Source organism: Notolabrus celidotus, chromosome 22, assembly GCF_009762535.1.
Source record: "Notolabrus celidotus isolate fNotCel1 chromosome 22, fNotCel1.pri, whole genome shotgun sequence".
In the NCBI taxonomy this organism is placed as follows: Eukaryota; Metazoa; Chordata; class Actinopteri; order Labriformes; family Labridae; genus Notolabrus; species Notolabrus celidotus.
In genome coordinates this window covers 5,955,621-5,977,130 of record NC_048293.1, presented here as the reverse complement: position 1 = coordinate 5,977,130, position 21,510 = coordinate 5,955,621, and the positions used below count along the sequence as shown (strand labels likewise).

The 21,510-nt window shown below is 38.7% G+C and overlaps 1 protein-coding gene and 2 gene segments (V, D, J or C); 1 reads left to right on the top strand and 2 right to left on the bottom strand.

Annotated features, from left to right (window-relative positions):
- Positions 1-1,124: 1,124 nt before the first annotated feature.
- zgc:101744 (uncharacterized protein LOC541409 homolog) lies at positions 1,125-11,151 on the bottom strand. 2 transcript variants are annotated; one of them, XM_034675537.1, is made up of 6 exons: positions 11,016-11,151; positions 10,788-10,920; positions 5,355-5,448; positions 4,120-4,258; positions 2,618-2,808; positions 1,125-1,781 (listed from the first exon to the last, which is right to left on the bottom strand). In XM_034675537.1, exons 2-6 carry the CDS (start codon positions 10,900-10,902, stop codon positions 1,775-1,777), a joined length of 546 nt encoding a protein of 181 aa, XP_034531428.1. In that variant the 5' UTR covers positions 10,903-10,920; positions 11,016-11,151; the 3' UTR covers positions 1,125-1,774. The 2 variants fall into 2 exon arrangements, with proteins under 2 accessions (XP_034531428.1, XP_034531427.1); XM_034675536.1 differs by having other exon boundaries at positions 2,640-2,808.
- A 4,493-nt stretch (positions 11,152-15,644) lies between these two features.
- LOC117806724 lies at positions 15,645-16,188 on the top strand. The segment is given in 2 exon segments: positions 15,645-15,768; positions 15,878-16,188. Coding segments are annotated over 2 exon segments (360 nt in total).
- A 450-nt stretch (positions 16,189-16,638) lies between these two features.
- LOC117806721 lies at positions 16,639-18,300 on the bottom strand. The segment is given in 2 exon segments: positions 16,639-17,177; positions 18,089-18,300. Coding segments are annotated over 2 exon segments (495 nt in total).
- Between the last annotated feature and the right edge of the window lie 3,210 nt (positions 18,301-21,510).

Sequence of the window (21,510 nt, the reverse complement as noted above, 5' to 3'; positions counted from 1 at the left end):
CATGGCTATCTGTACCAGAATTTATTGTACTATTTGCAATCCATAAATGTCAACCGACTGATTAGACGAGGAAAAGTCGTGTGATCACACCTGTCTGAAGGATTCGTCCTCTGGGGGCCAAATTAATTGAGACACTTTGTCTGGATTAAAGTGGTAGACCCACAGTCTGACTTTACAATCTTTAGAGTAATGATGTTGAAGCATGGCTAAGAAGCAACTGTAATTATTTACGGCAGAAAAATCTTTGTGCTCCCTTCCTTTCATACACTCCTTTTCTTTTCATCCCTTTCTCTTTTGTTCTTCTTCTGCCATCTTAAGTCATTACCGGCCCCAGACACAGCACAAGGCCTTGGCTCAAACCACACAACAACACAATGTAATAATTGGTTTCGGTGTCCAATTTCTGTTTAATCAATAACCTGTCGGCCACCAGTGGCTGAGAGGATACATAACAAACACCCAGCAGACACGTCTTCACAGCAGCCATTTCCAGATGGGTGCCTTCCTCTCCCTGTGGCGGCGTGTGGCCATCACACCGGCCCCATCTACCACTTCCCATGCATTACATCCAGCGCACGAACACAAAAGGCCTTCCATTCAGAGGCCCTCAAGCGTAAATTCAGAGCCAAACACAAATTACAGCGTGGATGGTTAGACTGTCTGAATGGCAGTAAATGTGTTTGAGGATGACAGGTCAAAAGATCAAGTGGACACGTAGGACGGAAGAGGAAATGTGCATGGCATTCAAAATGTAACTACAAGAAATGCAAATTATACTTCCAGATTATTTTTATCATAAAGATGCATCTAAACATGGATTTAGAAATATAAATTTAAAAAATACCAAATTACTGGTCAAAATCAATAAATCCCTGTAAAAAAGTATTCGATGAAATTATTTAAGCTGATCTGAAGCTTTGAAAACACAGACATTACTATGACTGGAAATGTATTTCATTAATAACAAAAACAAATGATTGGATCCAGAACACACAGTTTCAGACTAAAAAAAATTACGTAAATAACCCCTCTTGAAGTTAGGAGTGACACCGCTTGAAATTAAAGTATCAGACCAGAAGAAATCAAAGTAGTTTTAAGAGTTGAAATCCAGACAGACACAGTTCTTCAGTTCATAGGGTTCCAGTTTTATTGTTTCATCCTTCAGAGGAGATAAATTAAGACATATCAAAAGATGTAAGCCATCCAGTTAAACTTAGATATAGAACCCTCCCCAGTTCAAACAGACTTAAAATGCTGCTTGGCATATTCAAGAATAAGTAAAGTTCCAGTTTTCAGTAATAGTGTTAGAAAATGCTGGGAACAAACTGTTTTATTATTAGACTCAGTTTTTTCATCATTTCCAAGGCTCGATTGGACAAAATAAGATTCTAAACATACCCAGGTGAAACCTGCAGGTACATATTCATGACTTAAGCATTCAAACATTGCATTTAAACTTACTGTGTCACTCAACAGAGAAATCACATAAAAAAGGTCACAGTTGTACCGATTGTCTTGGCAGTACCGATGGCAGTAAACATATGCAAGCGCACAAACAGACTTTTATTTGTTATCAGGAGTAACGGCGGAGATGGAGGGGGGGCAGTATTACTCCTCACGGAAGGGGGGACAAACCACAGAGAAAAAAGATGCACAGACACAAAAACATTCAGTCAATCTTTCAATTACCCATGCACACACACACACACACAAACATACACACACGAAGCCTTCCCATGTCCCTCACTGGTCCTTGTCGTGGTTAAGTGCCCGGTTAACAGCTGGTGGAATAAGAAGAAGAGAAAACACAATATTTCACAAGAAGGTAAACAGAGACATCATACTGGAGTATGAACTTCAGGGTGCATTCGCACAGTGGGAAGTGTGAGGTTAGAGCTCAGCCATTAACATGTGCCTGCATGCCCAGGTACTACTTATTAAAGCAGAGATAAGCTAAGGCAGTAAGATGTGAATATGAAGTATAAGCATCAGCTCTGAAGAAACAAGCAAAGTCCCTGAGTTTTGTAATACAGCAGCCTCAACTTGGCCCTGACGCAACATAGGAGTGTTTATGGACCAGAGTGTGAGGCTGAAGTAAGCCATGTGAGATGCAGGCATGACATTTGTCACTTGAGATTGGCATCAAAAGGACAGTAAATCCCTAAAAGGCCCATTAATAAAATGCCCAACTTATGACCAGGCTGGTTGAAATATGGTTTATGTAGCCAATGTATCTCGATAGCTAATATCGCTAGTAATGACCAGGGGTAAAACAGCTGGACTTGGATCTGTAGCTTATTTACTCACCTTGTACATAAATTGACCTCCAATTAAGAATCCTAACACTGCTAGGCTTTAGGGCAGTGTTTCTTGTTTTATCGGGTGTTTGAGCAGCCACAAAAAAAACATTAGTTGCCAACAGCTCCCACCTTAGCTTCACACAGTCTGACAGCAGACACTACCATTTAAACTGTAAGTGTCTGCTCTGTGCAGAAACCCTGAGCTCTGATATTGATCTCATGACTTCAGGCCTCGGCCCGCTTGAGCTGATAGAGGTTAGTCTGCAGCGAGAGTTTGTGGCTGAAGTATAAGTTGTATAAAATGTGGCTGTACTTGCATGTATACTGCAGTTAGCTCACCCTCCTTTGTGACAGTTTCGGTTATGTTCTTGGCCTTGTTGCTCAGATCGCTGACCATGTTGTCCATTGCCGCCTGGTGTTTCAAGAAAAATGGACGGATCACGCGCTTGTACAGGATATCAGAGCCGTTCCATGTCACTGGAGCCATACACCAAATCAGGAACACACACTGAGGAGAGAGCAGAGGGTCGATCTAAACACAATGCTGCTGTGTGACTGTCTGAAGTGACGGATGTTTGTTCTGTATGAAGTGTGACATTAAGGGCTTATTTGCATTAGTAGCTTTCTTACATAGAAAACTAAAGCAGATCAGTGTTTTCAGAGCTCAGCGTCCTAAGCTCAAAAACACCCTTGGTGTGCTCGGTTGAAAAAAAAAAATCAACTTTTGGAACACCAGCACGTTCTTCTATGTCAGGTTTCATCTTCAACCAATGAAAATCAAGAAGAGACTTCTGATATCAACAATGGTGGAGAATCAATACAGAAGAGAAATTAACCACACTCATTTATTTCAAAAAGATACAGTTCCCAGGTCTAGAGCTGCTGCTAATGCTCTGACATTATTTCTATCAATCATTTTAACATGTTCTTTTTCAAATGCCACTGAATAAAAGTAAATATGAAGCATTTTATAACAGACTTAGCAGTCACTACTAAGAGAAGCAGAAGTACCAAGGGACATTTTTGTAACCTGATAACAGGAAGCACCGGAGAGCGTTCTAAAATTAAGGTTACGGGAACTGCCAGAACAAAAAACCCCAAGCAATCTGTTGATCAACAGGAATGACTGAAGGTTTAAGTCTGTGACATGAAGAAAAATGCAAGTTGAAGGTTTCATCAGTGGCTTCTGAAGATTGGGATTGTAACTTTTCATCAATTTAAAATGTTTTACCGTGGTTAAATAATAATCTGCAGCTGGTAAATGGTGAAAAATAGCTAGTTGGCACCTTAAATTACACAGTCTGATCACTGAACAGGAGACATTTTAGAGTGAAATGTGTGCAGTAGTATTGGTGTGTTACTTAACATGACATGACATACAAGGAGTCATTTATTAAAACTTTTCAGGATTAAAATTATTCAATGTAACTGAACTTTTTTACAGAAAAAATCAAAACAGTCATGGTCATTAGGCCAAGGCAGTCATAGTAAGGTGGCTTGGTGATAGGTGGAGTCACGTTACACACTCGAAACAAACTTGGAATTTAAACATGGTGTGGAATAAGGACCATCCTCCTCATTTTGCTGTTACAGGACATGTCCACAAGAGTGTGCTGTTGGCAAGCCACAACTAAAAAAAGCCCAAAGACAGGAAACCTCCTGTGATTCAGAGCCTTGTGACGGTCTGTGGTTTCAAAGTGAAAGCAGAATTGGTCTGGCTTCACTGTGATTCACTACTGTAATAAAATAGAACGAATATAAAAGATGTATACAACACTCTAAAAAAAAAACATTACTTTAAACTTTCAGGTGAGCTTACCTTGCTAGCATAGTAAAAGGGGAACCAGAAGAGGAAGATGTCTGAAAAGGCCTCGACGATGCTGAAGAGTCCATAAACAACCCAATAGGTCAGCCACTGTGTGTCGTCTTCTTTAACACTGCTCTCGATGGCCTTGATACTGAGTGAACAAGAGGAACATATTGATTAAGGAGACTGAAGGGATCACATAAATATGTGTCTTACTGCATCATTAAAAAATGATAATATATCTTTATGAGGAGGGAGGTTCAATATTGTTTGAAATCAAAGATAGGCACAATGACAAAGAACATGGTATCATAAAGCAGATTAAAGGGATATCACTGCAGCCTCATGCTCTGACACTGAAATCATTTCTCTTCTTTATATGGCGGCCACTGAATCACTTCAATCAGACTACTGTTCAATTAATAGAGAAAAATCTCCCATAAATACAACAAATTTGAAGTTTGGATTTCAGCCAATATAACGGGCTCAGTCAGTATCAGTCTTTTCTCAAGAGCTACTCTATGAACAGAAACATTATCAGAATCATGATATGTGACTAAGTGAAAATTAAACATTGCAGAAAGTTCTGATTCTTAATAAAAATGTAAATTGTGTGTTAAAACAACATAATAATGTAGTATATTGTTACAAGGTACCCTTCCTCACATATCATGTGTTTCAAATTCAAAACAATCAAACAAGAAAACTTTGTCAGATTAGATAATGAAGTTTCACTCACTCATTTGCAGTTAAAGAAAGGTCACAGAGATAATATTTTAGACTGAAGGGATACTAAATGGCCAAGTAAGAAAAGGATGAATTATTTTATCAAATAAGAACCAAACAAATCATTAAAAACTGTCTACTTTTGCATTAGTAAAAAAAAGAAGTACATTAATGACTTTCAAACGTAGGACTTTAGTTGCCTTTTTTAAAGCATATATTTTGACAAGGTAGGGAAGAAACAGGTCAAATCAATGAAGTTTAATAATTAACACTATAGGCATTCCATTTCAGAGTTTATTAATGAACACTCTCATAGTTTGGGTACTGGCTGATAGGACAAAGTCACAATTATGGACACATCTGTGCTTTTCCTGCACAGACCACTCAAAATGTACACTTAATAAAAAGTGTCAACATTGTGAACAGATAAATCCCCTACACTTGTTTTCATTGTTTGACTTTCACATTACGTTTGTTTTGTTTTTTTGCAGTTATTGAACCAAGTCTGACTTTATACATACGAGAAATATGCTGGATAGGCAAAGCCAATCAGGTTGCAGAGCAGTGAGGCTCCATATCCAAACAGAAGATACAGCCCGATCAAACTCAGAAAACCTGCAGGGGGCGAGACAAGAAAAGGGAGGGTGAGGTTATCCGGTTGCTGAAAGAACACGTCTAATGTCAAGCTTTATTAATTTGTTGTCAACAGAGTGTCTGTTAGCAGGATGTTAGGATAGCGCAGGACCAGGATTAGGAGGAGCACCAAACACAAGTCAAACACAGGTATTTAAATCCAGTCAGGAGAAGTTGACTTTGTATATACCACAGTCTCAAACCGGCACGTCAAACACCCTGACCTAGAATCCATGAGTGCGTGTGAGATTCCACAAATATCATTGGTTGACTGTATTAGCTTGGTGTGACGATGTGTGAACAATGTACACAGCAATAATAGATAAAGGCAGAAAGGTGTCAGCATATCATGTTCATGTTTCTGCACTTCAAGTTAATTAAGTACTCAAACAGATGGGAAATTATTAAGGGTCGACCCATATCCCTTTTTGCATGGCTGATGACGACATCGATAAATAGACAGCAGGCTGGCCAATGTCACGTTTTCTGGGACTGAGACGGAGTCGGGCAGCAGGCTAACACGGGCTGTTTTCGAAACAGCCTGCTACATACTACCTACTAATGTAGTAGGCAGTACTGCCTACTACATACTGCGTTTGAATTTAGTATGTAGTATGAGTGTTCTGTTTGATCTGTGTTGCAGTACGCTGGGCCAGACGTCACTGAATTTCCGGTTTTGGAATACGGAAGTAAAAAACGTCCAAGCTGATAGATAAACTGCTTCTTTAGCATCACTTATGATTTAAAAAGTTAGAGGTGGTTTATATGGAATTTAACAATTTTCACAGCACCTAAAAACTGAGTACCCCCCATCAAAAAAAGAAGAGAAAAGAAAAAGCAGAACAAGAGCTGTGCAATATGGGAAACAGTACGCGAGGCAGTCTGGTCCGATGCGTACTGAGAAATTTTCATCCGGGGAGTTTTAGCATACTGCTGGTTTTGCTCTTGTTCACACACTACATACTGAATTTTGGCCAAATCAGTACGTACTGCTAGTATAGCAGGCGGTTTCAAAAACAGTCTTGTGAAATCTTGTGTTGGCATATTTCCCACAATTCCACAGCACCCAGGAAAGGCAAAATGGACACACTGCTCTATGGCCGCTACACTGACGAGGCTGCCTGCAGTGTCTGCATATAACAAGGGGAGGATTCTTACTCTGGAGTTCTTGTTTCTCCTCCAACATTCTCAAGAATCAAAAATCAAGAAAGCTTTATTGCCAAGTGAGCTCGCACACGCAAGGAATTTGACAGGGTGATTGGAACACTGGTACTTGACAACAAGACAGTAAGGACAATGAATATAGAAACCTAAACTCTAATCTAAAAATTCTAAATAAAAACAAAATTACTAATTTTAAAGACATGAATAAGTTATATTAGCCTAGGCCAGAGTGCACATTTTAGCAGATGCATAGAACAATTAATTATCAATACAATTTTAGTTACTTTATAGCCTGAGCAATTACTGGCTGCGTATCTAGTTTCCTCTAATGCAAATTGGACGCACTCTCATGAAGTCTACCTTATGACACCTTTCTTTTTCATTCTTTGTCGACACTGTCCAAGGTGTATTCAGGTTTTACATTCTGTCACCCATGCCCCAGTTTTACAAGGGTGTTGACCTTAACTGCACTCAGAAGTATTTTGTTTCCAACACGAAACACTTTGTGAAAGTTGTAAAAAATGGAGACGGATTGTAGAGCTTAACCTATAAAGGTGGCCAATGGTATGTTCATTGTTATTCTTGGAGGGCTATATTTTGAACACACTTAAAAAAAAATCTGTACAACAATCCGCTCTGTATGAGCTGCACTGTATGCTGCAGCTTTACTTCTCAACAATAGAAACTTAACTGCCATGCTTAATCCCTCAGAGGCGTAATAGGCTTGCTATTTAGCTAGCAGCGAGGAGTTGACTTCACTTCAAAAATGCTGCAGTTTCACCAGCCGTTATAGGATATCCATATCATCTGTACGTGACTCCAAATTGAACAGAACTTTCAAAAAGGACAAGATTCTAAGTTCACGTTTTTCACTTTCTTCACAGAGAGGCAGCTAAAAGGTGCAGATTTGGCAATATATTAATCAAATTCATGCAAAGGTCTGCCATGGACACAAAATTAATCTATGTCTAATGCTGCACACACTATGAAGTCACGCAGTGTCAAGAGACCTAAAAGCCTTTGATACTGGGGTAAACACAGCCTGCTCTTTTGCATCTCATTTGTATGTCCTTGCTCATAGGCAAATATTCAGGCAATTCTAAGTATCCCATCTCTCTCTCTCTCCCGCTCTCTCGCTCTCCCAGTGACGTCAAACTGGAAGAACTGGTCAAATAAGAAGACCCTGAAGAAAAACATGAATCTGAACAGGAAAATTGTGACTTGATGCCTTTCATTAGGCAGAGATGAATGATAAAAAAAACTGACTATGTGATCTAAACGCTGCATTGATTCCAAACCTGCATGCCTCTTGTATTTTTTACTGTAAGCAAAAAGAACTCTTTAGAAATGTCCATGTGGCGAAGCAGCCTTAAATGGAAACACATGTTCCTCTTGTGTATAAACTAAAACCAAGGGCACGAAAGCCATTATAACTCTGTGTTCTCCTGTCTGTATGACTAATACTGCTCTACAGAGCCATGGGAGTTCCTCTTTGCATCACATCATCACAAAAGCCTCTTGTTCAAACAGTCGGTGAAGCTGCCTTTAAAGACATGACGCTAATAAACAACCGCCGCTATGTAAATGAATTTGGCTGCAGATACAGCTGAGATAAGACTTGTCTTCTCCAGTCAGCAGATCACTTTTCACACTTGAGCGTGTCAAAGACTCACTAGGAGCTTGGGATGTTTGTCAGTTAAACAGCAGCCCCGTTAAGGAGACACTGCTTGTTGACAACTGCCATGTCTGGATCAAGACAAAGTGTAACATAACATTATGGAGGTGAGCCAACAGGGGAGAATTTCTTGTATGCTTTGTAATATCAGTGTGCGCGCAGTCAGTGTAGACAAAAAGAGATGAAAGACTGTTACTCAACTGGAAGGACACTTAAAAAGACACTTCTGGGAACAGGAGAGCTATGGTATACTCTGGCTGTAGACTGGTTTGAGTGTGTGTGGGACACTTAATGGGTTAAGGAGGTATGCCAAGCCATCTCTGGAGGATTACGTTCAAGTTTTGGACTTAAATCTATAAATTCAGTTCAGCCTATTCTCTTCCTGAGCATATTCTTTTTGAGCTACACAGTCTCCGCTTAGAATCAAAACTTGTTAGGAATGTTGCAGAGGGAAACTGTGCAGTTACAGCGACGCTGACTGAATGTTTCAAAGTGCAGGTTTTTGTCCACATCGCTCTATCACTTCAAGAGTCCAATAATACGTCCAATATGTCCTGAAAATGTGTTGCTGAATGCTGAAGGTATGTTGTAGGGTAAATGAGACTTGAGAGACAAGTATCTTGATTGTTCTGTCAATTCTTCTCAATCAATAACACATTGTTAAATTCAAATGTCAGAAATACACGGCAAAAACTGGAGAGTTGAAATTTCATGGTTAAACATCCCAGAGTTGATTTTGACTTCCTAAGTTTTGTTTGGACTATTTCTGATTTAAATGGGGTTCAGTGTTGGAGTTAATTGACAGTGTTGATCCATCAGTTTTAACACAACTCTACATAGAGTCAATCAATCTAAGCTCCCCCCAGCCAAGTTACTGCTGTACCTCCTCACTGTTGGGCATCAAAAGATGGATAAGCATCTTATTTGTCTTATGTTAAATTAAATGTCATTGTTTAAAAATGACTTTTTTTCTGACATTCATTCTTACAAATATTTCTAACACTTTTTGGTGTAGATATTTAACATTTTGGGAAGTAAAACTAACACTAGCTAGGTTGTTAAAAGGTGTATCCAATCAGAGTTACTGGTCAAAGTGAGTTAAAGAGGGAACTCTCACAGTGCTAAAATCTTATCGATTTCAAAAGTGTTCATTTACCTCCAGAAAGTGTGAAGCTATATATATAACTCTGTGGGAGTCAAATCAACACTGGACTTTTTGCTGTGTAGCTTTGTGTTAAGAATATCTCACACTGTCAATCATTAATTAAAAGGTTTTATCAAGTTATTTTCTATCTGTTTACTCACTCACTGATTAATTTATTGATCTGTTCTGCTCTTGTTTAGAGAATGTCTTTTCATCACGCAGTTTGTCCACAAGACATCTTGTAATTTAATTTATTGTCTGATCAATGTGCCATCTTGACAACACCACATTTAAAGGGTCCTTTCCAATACTTTTTGTGTGTATTATTTTAAAAGATTATACCTGACAACATGCAGTTGTAAGATTTTCTAAAATTTTCAATGTCAACAACAGAAGCTAAAATCCATGCCAGATGAGCGTTTATATCATAGTGATGCCTTTTAGGAGCTATGATGTGTTGCTCTTCAATGAAATGTTCAGCCTTGATAAAGTCAGGTTGAATGCTAACATAACTTTTCATATATGGCATTCAAAATCCACTCACATTCCCTTCATGTGTAACCTTGCAACTGTTTTTTAAAGCACTTCATGCTATGCTATCAATACAGATCTGTGCAAATCAATTTGGAGCAAAGACAGTGGGTTTTAATGTAGGTCACACTGGGTAACGTGTTTCCTGTATTCGTGTGGCATTGCATACAAAATGCATTGGCAACATAGCCCGAGGTGTCTGGCTTTTATTGACACCTCCTGTGCAAACAGACACAGAGCACTGTCAAAATTGTAACTCCTGAGAGCTAACTGAGAGCAGCCTGTAAGTGAATGACCAGTCATCCTATATCTCCTTCCACCTCTGCATTGCACTGGATATTTCAGGATGTGATAAAAATACCCCTGAGACCAGCTGGTGGCGGTCCTGGGATATCAGAACCGGTTGATTAAGGAAGCATATTCAGAAATAGGTGTGTGTAAGGAGGGTTGTGTTCCAAATCTAATCTTGCAAAGTAGCAGAAAGGTCTGGGCTGGATGAACTTTGGTATTCGAGTAGGGTGATAAAATGAGCCAGCTCACAGTGCCACAGGATATGAAACTAGTCTTAAGTCAAGTAACTCATGCGACAGTGTGACCACAACCGGGTGCCAGATCCAGATTAAGTCTGAACTCGACGGCTGAAGAAGCTAACGTTATTACAAAGAGTGTGTGTTCTAGTTTTAGGGAGGGACACGTTAAGCCCCTAAAAGCATGTTAAACACAACCTCAGGTGTGTTATAGTGCCTTGTGGTTTTCAAAGTACGTTTGATAAGGTCGTGTGTCCTTTTCACCGAGCTGGTAACATACCCAAGGCGATATACTCTCTCTGCACTCCCGTTTTTTCTTCCAGCTTCGCCAACTGCTCTGTAACCAAGTTCTTCTCATGGAGCAGGGTCGTGAAGCGCTCCTTAAACTGACTCATTTTCGGGCTTTCCTGGGCCTGAAACCGACACAAGCAGCACACAAAACACAGCAAATGTTAAATGTGACAATAGTGGAGGGAAGTCCGATAAAACAAGGCGTTATTTGACATACCTTGGTTTGATAATTTGCCCGAAAACTTGCCGTTGGAAGGCTTGCTGCTGACTCCGCCGAAGTTGCGGTGGCAGAGGGGGAGGAGTTTGGAAGTTTCCTCCGGACCAATCACAGAGCTCCTCTGAGTAACGTTCACTGCAGGTGTTAAAAAAACGGTTTGTGCTGTGAAGGCTGAGGACGACTGGGAGAGAGGGTGATACGGGTTTATGGTTTTTAATATGGTGGTTTTGAACATTGTTTTATTGACGCAGGATTTAAATGTGGTACCTGTTTAAAACATTTGGTTTAAAATCAGTTTTTTAACAAGGCCTTACATTTTGGGGATAAGTTTCTTACCCCTAACATACGAAGTGGTCACTTTACAGCATTTTTAAACATACCACAAATACAGGCTATTAGATGAGTGACTAAATAAGTTAAAAATCGTGTGACAATAAAATGTATCGCCTGTTAATGAATGGGGGCCCAAAATCAGGTTTGCATAAGTCTAGAATGAAATGGGAGTCTGATCTTAATGTTACAATTGATGAACTGTTATGGGCAGTGGTGGACAAAGTACACAGCTTCATTACTTAAGTCAAAGTATAGATCCTCCTGGTCAAATATTTCTCTAATACAAGTGAAAGTTGCTCTGTCAAATTATTACTTCAGTTAAAGTACTGAAGTAATTCTTAAAATATCTCAAAACTTTGTATTTTCACAAAGCATGATGGCAGTTAAGACTACATAGGAGTAAATTCTGTTACATTATGTTTATTTAGAAACCATTATTTGAAATCTCTAAAAACTATACCATGGAATAAAAACAGAAACTAAGTTACTCCAAGCACAGACAACTTAGTTTGAAATGTTCATCTGGAATGAAACAAATGTTACCTTGCTCAACACACTTTCTCAGGTTGGACAGTGAATGTTTGTATGTTTGGGCAGAGTGGGAAACAAGGTGAACATTTCAAACCATATGTATCATTCTTCATTTAAAAAAACTCTAACACGGGCTGAAGATATGGACATGGATGCTAAGGTGGAGAATTATAGCCATCATTACCACCTCTACATGAACTGCCTGATCTGAGTGAAATGTCCTCTGTGTTTGCTCCACATTCAACTGTGGAGATGCACGATATACAGGTATGACTAAACCACTGAGACAAACAGAACTACACAAACACAGTTTACTGTCTTAGGGATCAGATTTCAGAAAAGAGAAGGAAATTCATGAGCTGACTTCAAAGCTAAAGTAGTGAGTAACTAGAGCACTGATAGAAATGTAGAGGAGTAAAAAGTACAATAATTGTCTTCTGAATGTAGTGGAGTAAAAGTAATGAGTACCCCAAAAAATAATACTCAAGTAAAGTACAGATACTCAAAATATGTACTTTAGTACTGTACTCAAGTAAATTTACTTTGTTATTGTCCACCACTGGTTTTTAATATGGCCAAAGGTGGTTTTGAACATTGTTTGATTGACGCATTATTTAAATCTGGTACCTGTTTAAAACATTTGGTTTAAAATCAGTTTTTTAACAAGGCCTTACATTTTGGGGATAAGTTTCTTACCCCTCACATACGAAGTGGTCACTTTACAGCATTTCTTAAACATACCACAAATACAGGCTATTAGATGAGGGACTAAATAAGTTGAAATCAGATTAAAGAACTAAAAAAATATCTTATGTATTTGAGCTATATGCTGTTTTCAACATCCTGTCTCACCTTGCCCCCAGGGGCGTCGCCAGGATTTCTGGGCCCCCTGAAAAAATATCTCAGTAGGCCCCATCACCACAGCCAACCCTACAAAATATAAAATTGCTGCCATAATACTGTTTTATTTGCATTAAACAAAAATATATGCTTAAAACTATCCTGGTTAACTGGCTCAAATCTAAGCTACATATCAATATTAAATATAATTGCACAAAATTGACCTTCAGACTGTCCACCTCTGTAAATAAGATTATTTGAAGCCAAGTGACTTGTTGAAAAACAATAAGGGGGCATTATATAGTATAATATAACTTCATGAAGTCAAATAAAACTCTAAAACCTACAGTGTACTTTCAATCAGATTCAGACACACTTGATGCCATGAAAATATGACAATTCCCCATGCATTTTAGGTATGAGACGTGCATCTCATGGAGCTGGAAAGAAATTCCATAAAGGAATTCTGAATGTTTGTTTATTTATTCAGACAATTTTAGTTATCTTATTGCAGTTATAACAAAACAAAAGAGAAGCGTTGGAGAAAACACATTATATTTCAGGCCCATTAAGGGCCCCCCTCACCACTTGGGCCCTAGGTAGTCAGTCCCATTTTTTCCCCCACTACGATGACCCTGATGGCTAAAGGTGGTTTTGAACATTGTTTGATTGACGCAGGATTTAAATTTGGTACCTGTTTGAAACATTTGGTTTAAAATCAGTTTTTTAACAAGGCCTTACATTTTGGGGATAAGTTTCTTACCCCTAACATACGAAGTGGTCACTTTACAGCATTTCTTAAACATACCACAAATATAGGCTATTAGATGAGTGACTAAATAGGTTAAAAATCAGATTAAAGAACTAAAAAAATATCGTATGTATTTAAACTGTATGCTGTTTTCAACATCCTGTCTTACTTTGCACCCTTTCCTTCCATTCATCTTTATATCTCTACTTTCTTTTTACTGATGTCAACAGACTAAACAGGCCATACATTTCAGCATTTGGTTTGTATTAGACACTTTCATAGAAATTCAGCTATAGAACCAACTTTTTTTTGCCAACATTTTCAGCACACCAGTTTTGTGACTTTTTTTGTATTTAAAATTGTTACAAGCCCAATGTATTTATATCGTGTTATGGCCAACTTATTGACGTCAACGCACAAAAACTGTGCACCTCACTCTGTGCACAGTGGTTGGCATTCAGTGTTATTTTCAGTGTGCAGATGTTTAGAAATTCCATCAGAATTCTGTAATGCAAAATAACATTTCCATTTCAATGAAATAATGCAAAAAAAAGAAAAGAATCAATCTTCTGCTTTTTTAAATAGCTGGTTCTAAATTTGTGGAACATTCAAGTTCCTGATGCATGTCTGGGTTGCTAGACATTGATAATAGTTCCTATCTATCTATGAGGAAGAAGTTTAAGTTTAACAGACTTGTGCATCAGCAACACGTTGAGTCTGATTTGAACCCGTGATGAGACACTGTCTTATCATCGTATTCAAAGATTTGTCAAGGTGAAATGGCAGCAGCATACTTAAACCAAATGCTTAAATTTCAAAAGCATGGATGTAAACACTGATAACACTGCGCCTGTTATGCATAAACAAGATAAAGAAATAGATTAACAAATAAATGTAATTCAAGACACAGTATCAGGAAACAAAAAAACAACCAGTACATGAACATAAGATGCAGTTTACAAGCAGCATTCCACAACCTAAACCCCACAGTAGATTTAACATGGCTTACTTTTGGACTTTCTAATCACATCACATGATCTTTAGAGCTCAGTTTTGATAGAGCTGTGGATGCTGAAATTTATTTTTTTCTGAGCTTTTTAAAAAATAATTTGTCTCAATGTTTGCTTGAAGGTAGCAAATTCCAAGCTGCACATGCAGGCATGTGAATGTCAGTGGTAAACTAAAAGGGTAATAGACATGATACCTGGAAATAAAAACCCAATAACATTTACATTGGGTAAAACTCATGGCCATGTCATACTTGAGAAGTGAAAACAAAATTAAATTCACTCTAATGTAGAGTTTTAGAAAATGTGAGTTGCCAGCAGAGGGCAGTATGCAATTGTTTATGACCATGGTGGTGTTTGGGACACCATAACCGAAACAGATATAAAGAACAAATCAGAATTTGTTGCCTAAAGGCTACAAACTTTATCTCATCCCCTTTGTTTAGTTCAAAAGGACAGAAGTGCCCATACTTAGCATGAAATGTATGCATCAAAGCCCCCCAAGGTTAAAAGTTCTCTGTCTTACAGACTAAGCTGTTCTTGTGAAACTCAGTAAAAACTGCATCAGGATGATGATTCTGGATTTTTTTCTGTCTGATTTTATAAATCTGTTTGAACATTTATCTACTTTTGATGTTCCATAATATGATGATTGATTCAACAGGTAAATAATGCAAGACAGCGTGGTGTTGTGGTATTAAGCATTGCCACCTAACAGCAAGAAAGTTGTTGGTTCAAAGCTTCTGGTTGTTTGTGACTCTTCTGTAAAGAGTTGGCCTGTTCTTCCTGTGCAAGTGTGGACTTTCTCTGTATGCTGGTTGCAACACCTGTAACGATGGAGTCAATGATAATGATACTGATAAAGAAGTTGGAAATGAATCAAACAGTTCAGTTCAAAGTGAGTCAGTGTTGGTTCAGTCTGCCAGCAGAGGGAGCTTCAGAGCTTTAAATGATTACAGAGACTTGTAAAACCGAGGTTAAATGTAGATTGTATTCAGTGAAGAGCAGAAACATACAAATATCATGAATTAATTTTATTGGTTGAACTCTGAACGGCTGAATGAGCATCATAATGGTGAAGTATCACTCCCCCACACCTCTTCTTCTCTGTTTCACTTCAACAGGTGTGTGTTTGAATATTTTTGCATGAACTTGATGCATCGCTGCTCCTCAGAGTTTAAGTTCTTCTGTCACAGAGCGTCTGATCTGTCTTCATGAGCTCTGACTGAAAACTAAATCAGGATGGTGTTGACAGTAACTCTGCTGCTCATGTTGGGTTTTCTGAGTCAGGGTGAGAGATTGTACTGATGTCAGACATTATAGGAGAAATGTTTAGGTGGTGTTTTATATTTCTGCTCTTTAACTTTTCCTCTCAATGTCTTCATTTTGTCTCATTTCAGAGGCTTTTGCAAACAAGTTTCTGACTCAGACTGACAAATCCAAGTCTGTGAGTCTTGGTGGGACTGTGACTATCAGCGCCACAGGGAGTTCAGATATTGGTGCTGATCTCAGTTGGTACCATCAGAAACCTGGACAGGCTCCCAAACTGCTTATAAAGGATGCATCAACACGCTTCTCAGGGACCCCGTCTCGATTCAGTGGCAGTAGATCTGGCTCTGACTACACTCTAACTATTCAAGGTTTTCAGGCTGAGGATGTCGGAGATTATTACTGTCTGGGTGCCCATACTGGTGGAGTGTTCACACAGTGATTCAGAGCCGTACAAAAACCTCCTTCAGATAGACTGAAGTGAAAGCGTCCTGCTGCAGGTGCAGAGGATTTGGTGTTCTGTAAAGAGAGTCAATGGTCCAGTGAACATGAGAGTCATCAAGCAGAACCACAGAGACTTTAAATCAAACTGAATTCACAGATGCTCTTTCATGTTCAGTTTTAACTGCAAAAAATGAATGTGATTTGAACAAGAACTAGACAAAGAGGGAAACTTTGAAGTAATATAATAGCTGACCACCGTTTCTAATAAAAGCTGCAAAAAACATCCATTTTACCAATTTTATTTTTTTTTGCATAATTTCAACAATGTCTCATATTATCAGGTACATTTCAATATATATAACAATATTCTTGTGTTCGAGTAATATAGAGATGGATATGTTTCAAAATCATTGTATTCCAAAACCAATGAACAGACACAGAGTCATTGTAATGTGTACTTTGATTTAATGTTGGTTTTGCCACATTGTTAATGAATGAAAGTTTTCTCTCAGACTGAAATGAAATGTTTTAACTTTTATTTAAAGAGTGAAAGCAGAAAGAAGAACATGCAGAAGATAAAACAACCTGCACACTCAAACACTGAGCAGAAAGCTGTGAAGCTGCAGAAACATGAGAACAGACAGGAAGTGTTTCTGGAGCTCTACTCTGAGGAGCAGTTCCCAGGGTCCAGAATTTGAGTGACAGGACTCTGTCCACTCAGACTGGCCTCACAGCTCACTGAGCCCACCTTCCTCCACTGGTCTGCAGAGAGGCTCAGGGTGCTGCTCCAGCTGTAGCGGCCGTCTCCCCCCATGACCTCCAGGCTGTGTGACGCTCCTGAGGAGCTGCTGCTGCCTCCCACCGTCCAGCCCAGCCTCCAGGAAGAGGGGAAGCCCCCGCTGGCCAGACACACCAGTGTGGCTGTGCCCTGCTGCAGCTCCTTTGAGGAGGGGGGGAGGACGATCAGAGAGGGCCGTGCTGCTCCCACTGGAGGGGGGAGAAAAGAAAATTACAAACTGGTCATTTATATTCTTCATCTGGACAAAGAAAACAACTTGTGCTGCTGTGCTCTCATAAATCACTCAGAATCAGAACTCATGTCACATGACTGTAAATCCATAACTAATGTATAAAGATTATTAATAATGTCTAGTGTGTGTGACAGTAATAAGCCTGTTGTTTACTGTTTAAACTGCAGAGCTGACACAGTCATGTGAAAGTCAAACTCTAATCATCTGTCTCTTTCACTTCCTTTAAACTACAAACAAATGAAGCGTGAACACAAAGAGGAGCTGCTTTAACTGATCAAATCTCTTTAGTGTTCACCAGGATTCAATGTTTAAATATAAAACACTCTTTGAACGATATAAATGATTAAAAAAATATTTTATAGCTCACTAAAAAAACTCCAGTCAACCAACATAATTTTGATCCCAGAGTAATGTTTAAGTAGATTATATGATAAATAACAAAACTCTCTGTTCCTTATATTTTAATTATAAACAATGCTGACTGGGTTTAGATCCCCACTATGTTTGTTCTAACATTGTGTAACCATACTTTACAAATAAAACATTGAAAATGGTCAACAACACGGATGAATTGAACATGACAACATCATTCATCAGTATTTAGTAAAGTTGTACTGATGCTAACGTCAAGTTTAAAACACAAATTTTCTTCTTTTTTGAGCAATTAAAGTTCAAAGTTCATTTCTGTTTTCTAACTTTGATAAGAGTTTCTTTAGTTTCTCCTCAGGTTGTGAGGTCAGCCTTTCTCAATTCAATAATACAATTTTCAGTAATATACTAAAACTAAAGTCACAATAATCTTATTCAACATCTGATAAAAGCTATATTTTCTATGAGTCGTTTCAAATCAAAATCTTTGGTACTTACAGTCAATGACGAGTTTGGTTCCTCCACCGAAAGTCCACCACAGTGATACAAACACGTTAAGTGGCCGTACAAAAACCTCCTGCACTTTGAACAAGCATCTGTCTGAGGAAAAGTTCCAGTTTTTTGTATGAAAAAATAAAAAATAAACAGAATTAATTGAACATAGCATTTGTAGTTATGAGGATTAAAATTAGAGCGTAAATTAAGATTATTTTTTAAAATCTTTCATTACTTTTGAACACCTGACCAAGAAAAGAGAACAGTTTCCATTAAACAAAGTACATTTTCCTAGTTTCCAATAAATTATTTACATATTTCAACGTAATGCTTCTAAATTATAGTTTATAAACTCACATTAAGCAAAAGAGAATTTAATATTAATCTACAGTACATCTAGTGATGAAGTTAAAGGCAGACAAACAACAAAAGTTGTTTTTGACACATCAAAGCAACAGTGCAGATAAACATTTCCTGAAATCCTCAACAGCATATCTAAAATATATTTTAACTTCCTTTAAGATCATACAGAGAGCGTAAATCCAAACATTATTCCTCCTGATTTTCTGTCCCACGTTGCCTTCAGTGCAGAGAAATCATTTCCATAGAGCAGAGGCTTTGCATCTTCTGCTGAGCCTCCAGTGAACTGAGAAGCTTTATAGTCCTGTGAGTTCAACACTGCAGCACTCAGATCTGTCACAGCAGAAACCACGAGCACCATGACTCTCAGCACCATCCTCATGTGGACGCTGGCCTGCTGCTGGTTTACAGGTTTGTTCACTCTGAACATTTAAACCATGATGTGCTGACTTTTCTCTCTTTTATTAATTTCAGATGATTAATGAGTGATTGTTTCTGTCTGCAGGATGCAGCAGTCAGGTGACAGTGACTCAGCCTCCAGAGGTGACATTTAGTCCAGGATCCACTGTCACTCTCACCTGTAAAACCAACCCAAAAGTGTATGTCTGGTCAGATGGGGATAGTCGAGTACACTGGTATCAGCAGAAATCTGGACAGGCTCCAAAGTTAGTCATTAAACTTGGGCAAAGTGCTACAAGTGAGTTTACTCCTAGATTCTCTGGCAGAGGAGACGGCGTGAACGCTGCTTTGACCATTAGTGAGGCTCAGGCTGAAGATGCAGCAGTTTATTACTGTCAGAGTGCACATGAAATAAACAGTGCTTGGGTGTTCACACAGTGATTTGCACTCATACAAAAACCTCCCTCAGCCGGTCTGCAGAGACTCTGAGCTGTTACAGCAGGAACTGACTGCAGCTGCTGAAGAGGAACTCTGACACAGACTACTGAACACAGAGCTCACAGTAAAATCACCAAGCACCAAAAATACAGACTCACATTTATACAAAGGTATATATTGTATCTCAGTGACTAATCACCAGTGACTAGGTACATAAATCACATTGATATATTGATTATTCATATAGATATTCAATATCCCAGGCCCATTGTAGTGCAGGCTTCTATTTAGACTGATGACTACCACTTATGTAATGAATTATGAAAAGTTTTGATGATGCATTTTCACATTAGATGTACATTTGTAAACTTCAATCCACCATTTCCCTCCTGTCCTCATGCTTTAAGGCAGTGAAACACATACTAAGATGCACCTATCAAGATGTCAGGGAAATAAACAGAAAATTCAGAATTAAAAGAAAGGTAGAGGAGACGAGTAAAATGTTGAGGTACATTTAGCCCTTGAGTGTTAATGAAGCTACATTTTTAGGTAAAATTTGAAGATGGTTGCTTTGATATTTTTAAGACTGCCATGTTTTATTCAGATGCATAGAGGTATAATTTTTAAAAAATTATGAACATGGGAAATACTATATATTCTAGACATCAGTGTGCTGGCATTGATGTCTTAAGCATGCCAGTGTGACCAAATTAAAGATAAATAATTAACATAATAATTTACTGTAACTCAGTGTACCGTCAGGAGCTGCTTCTCTGGCCACTCAGGGGCTGGAGAAACTTCTTTAACCTATCTAACCAAATCCTGAGGGAAATGTCTGGCCCTCTGTTCACTGTCTGCTTCATTACATTCACCATATTTGCCAAATGTGTCTGTCTACTGTTTTGTGCAGAGCAGGTGGAGTTTCACCTTAAAGATCAACCTTCTGCGGCTGTAAATTAATGAATCTGCAGCAGGCGACAAAGACTCAAAGAGATGTTTCTGTGTAAGTGCCTTTTGTTTTCTTTACTCTGTTTCCTGTATTGTTAAAGACAAGGATTAGATGTTATTGGATTGGTTACAGGTGACGTGGGGAGACATTGTTGGACAGATTTGGATGTGTTCCTGAGTCAGCATGGACGCTGTGACGCCAGCAGACATAGGCCGGCCGCAGAAAGAACAACACATGCAAAGTAAAGCTGGAACAGGCGAAACTGTTGTGCTGCTGATAACAAGTTTGTAGCTCTATTAACCCTTTGGCAGATATGCTACATTTATTTTTTTTAACGCTTTTTCATTCTTCATTTGGATTATTTTTTTCTTGTTTCTTGCAAAAAAAAAATCTGAAATCTGAGTCTATCTTTTAGAGATTTCAACCTGTATTCATTTAGAATACATACATTGTTAAAGGGGCTTTGATCAGAGTCCTGACATTAAGGGAGAGCCCTAATCTGAAATTACAACACAGCCTCGTGTCATGATTAAATTAATGAACGATAAGTGTGTAGGCTCTCTGATAATCCCGCCTGCACAGAGCAGCTCTTTCACTTACACACAAATGTGTCCTTAGAAATCAGATGGTTTCAGTTGTCATTTCAACCACAACACTCAAAATCAATTCATCTCTTAGTGCAACATCTTGCATCCCATTCAGATTACTCATATATATCATTCTTGCCTTTTGAAGAAGTGCCATCTAATTAATTATACATTAGCCCAAAACATACACGCTATGATTGGAAGATGTGAAGCCAATTTGTACAATTTGGTGTTGACCTTGACATTCGACCCTTGTCTACATTATAGCTGGGTACAAGTCACTGAGTTCATCTCTGAAGCACCTGTTTTATGAATGGGATGGCTTAAAGGTGTTGGGTAGTATAACTCATAATACGCTATAAATGGAGGAGCTTATCAGAGCTGAACTCTTGTCTTCAGCCTCTTTAATAAGCCTAAGTGGCTGTGGAGGAGTTGTTGTTAGCATGAGATAGGGATAATCCTTTTAGGCAATGCTTTACCAGGAATAAGTCCTTCATCGCTTCCTCCCTCAGACTGGAGGAGCTAGTCACAGTGAGACAGAACACATCTGAGCAGCTCCAGTCGATGTCCTCCACCTCCTTAGATCTTGAGTGGATACACACAGATCGACTTCACCCACCAGGAGATTCGGATATCTGTTTTCATTCCGGGGGGAGGGGGGGGTCTTCTGGGATACGGATTGAGCCTGAAGC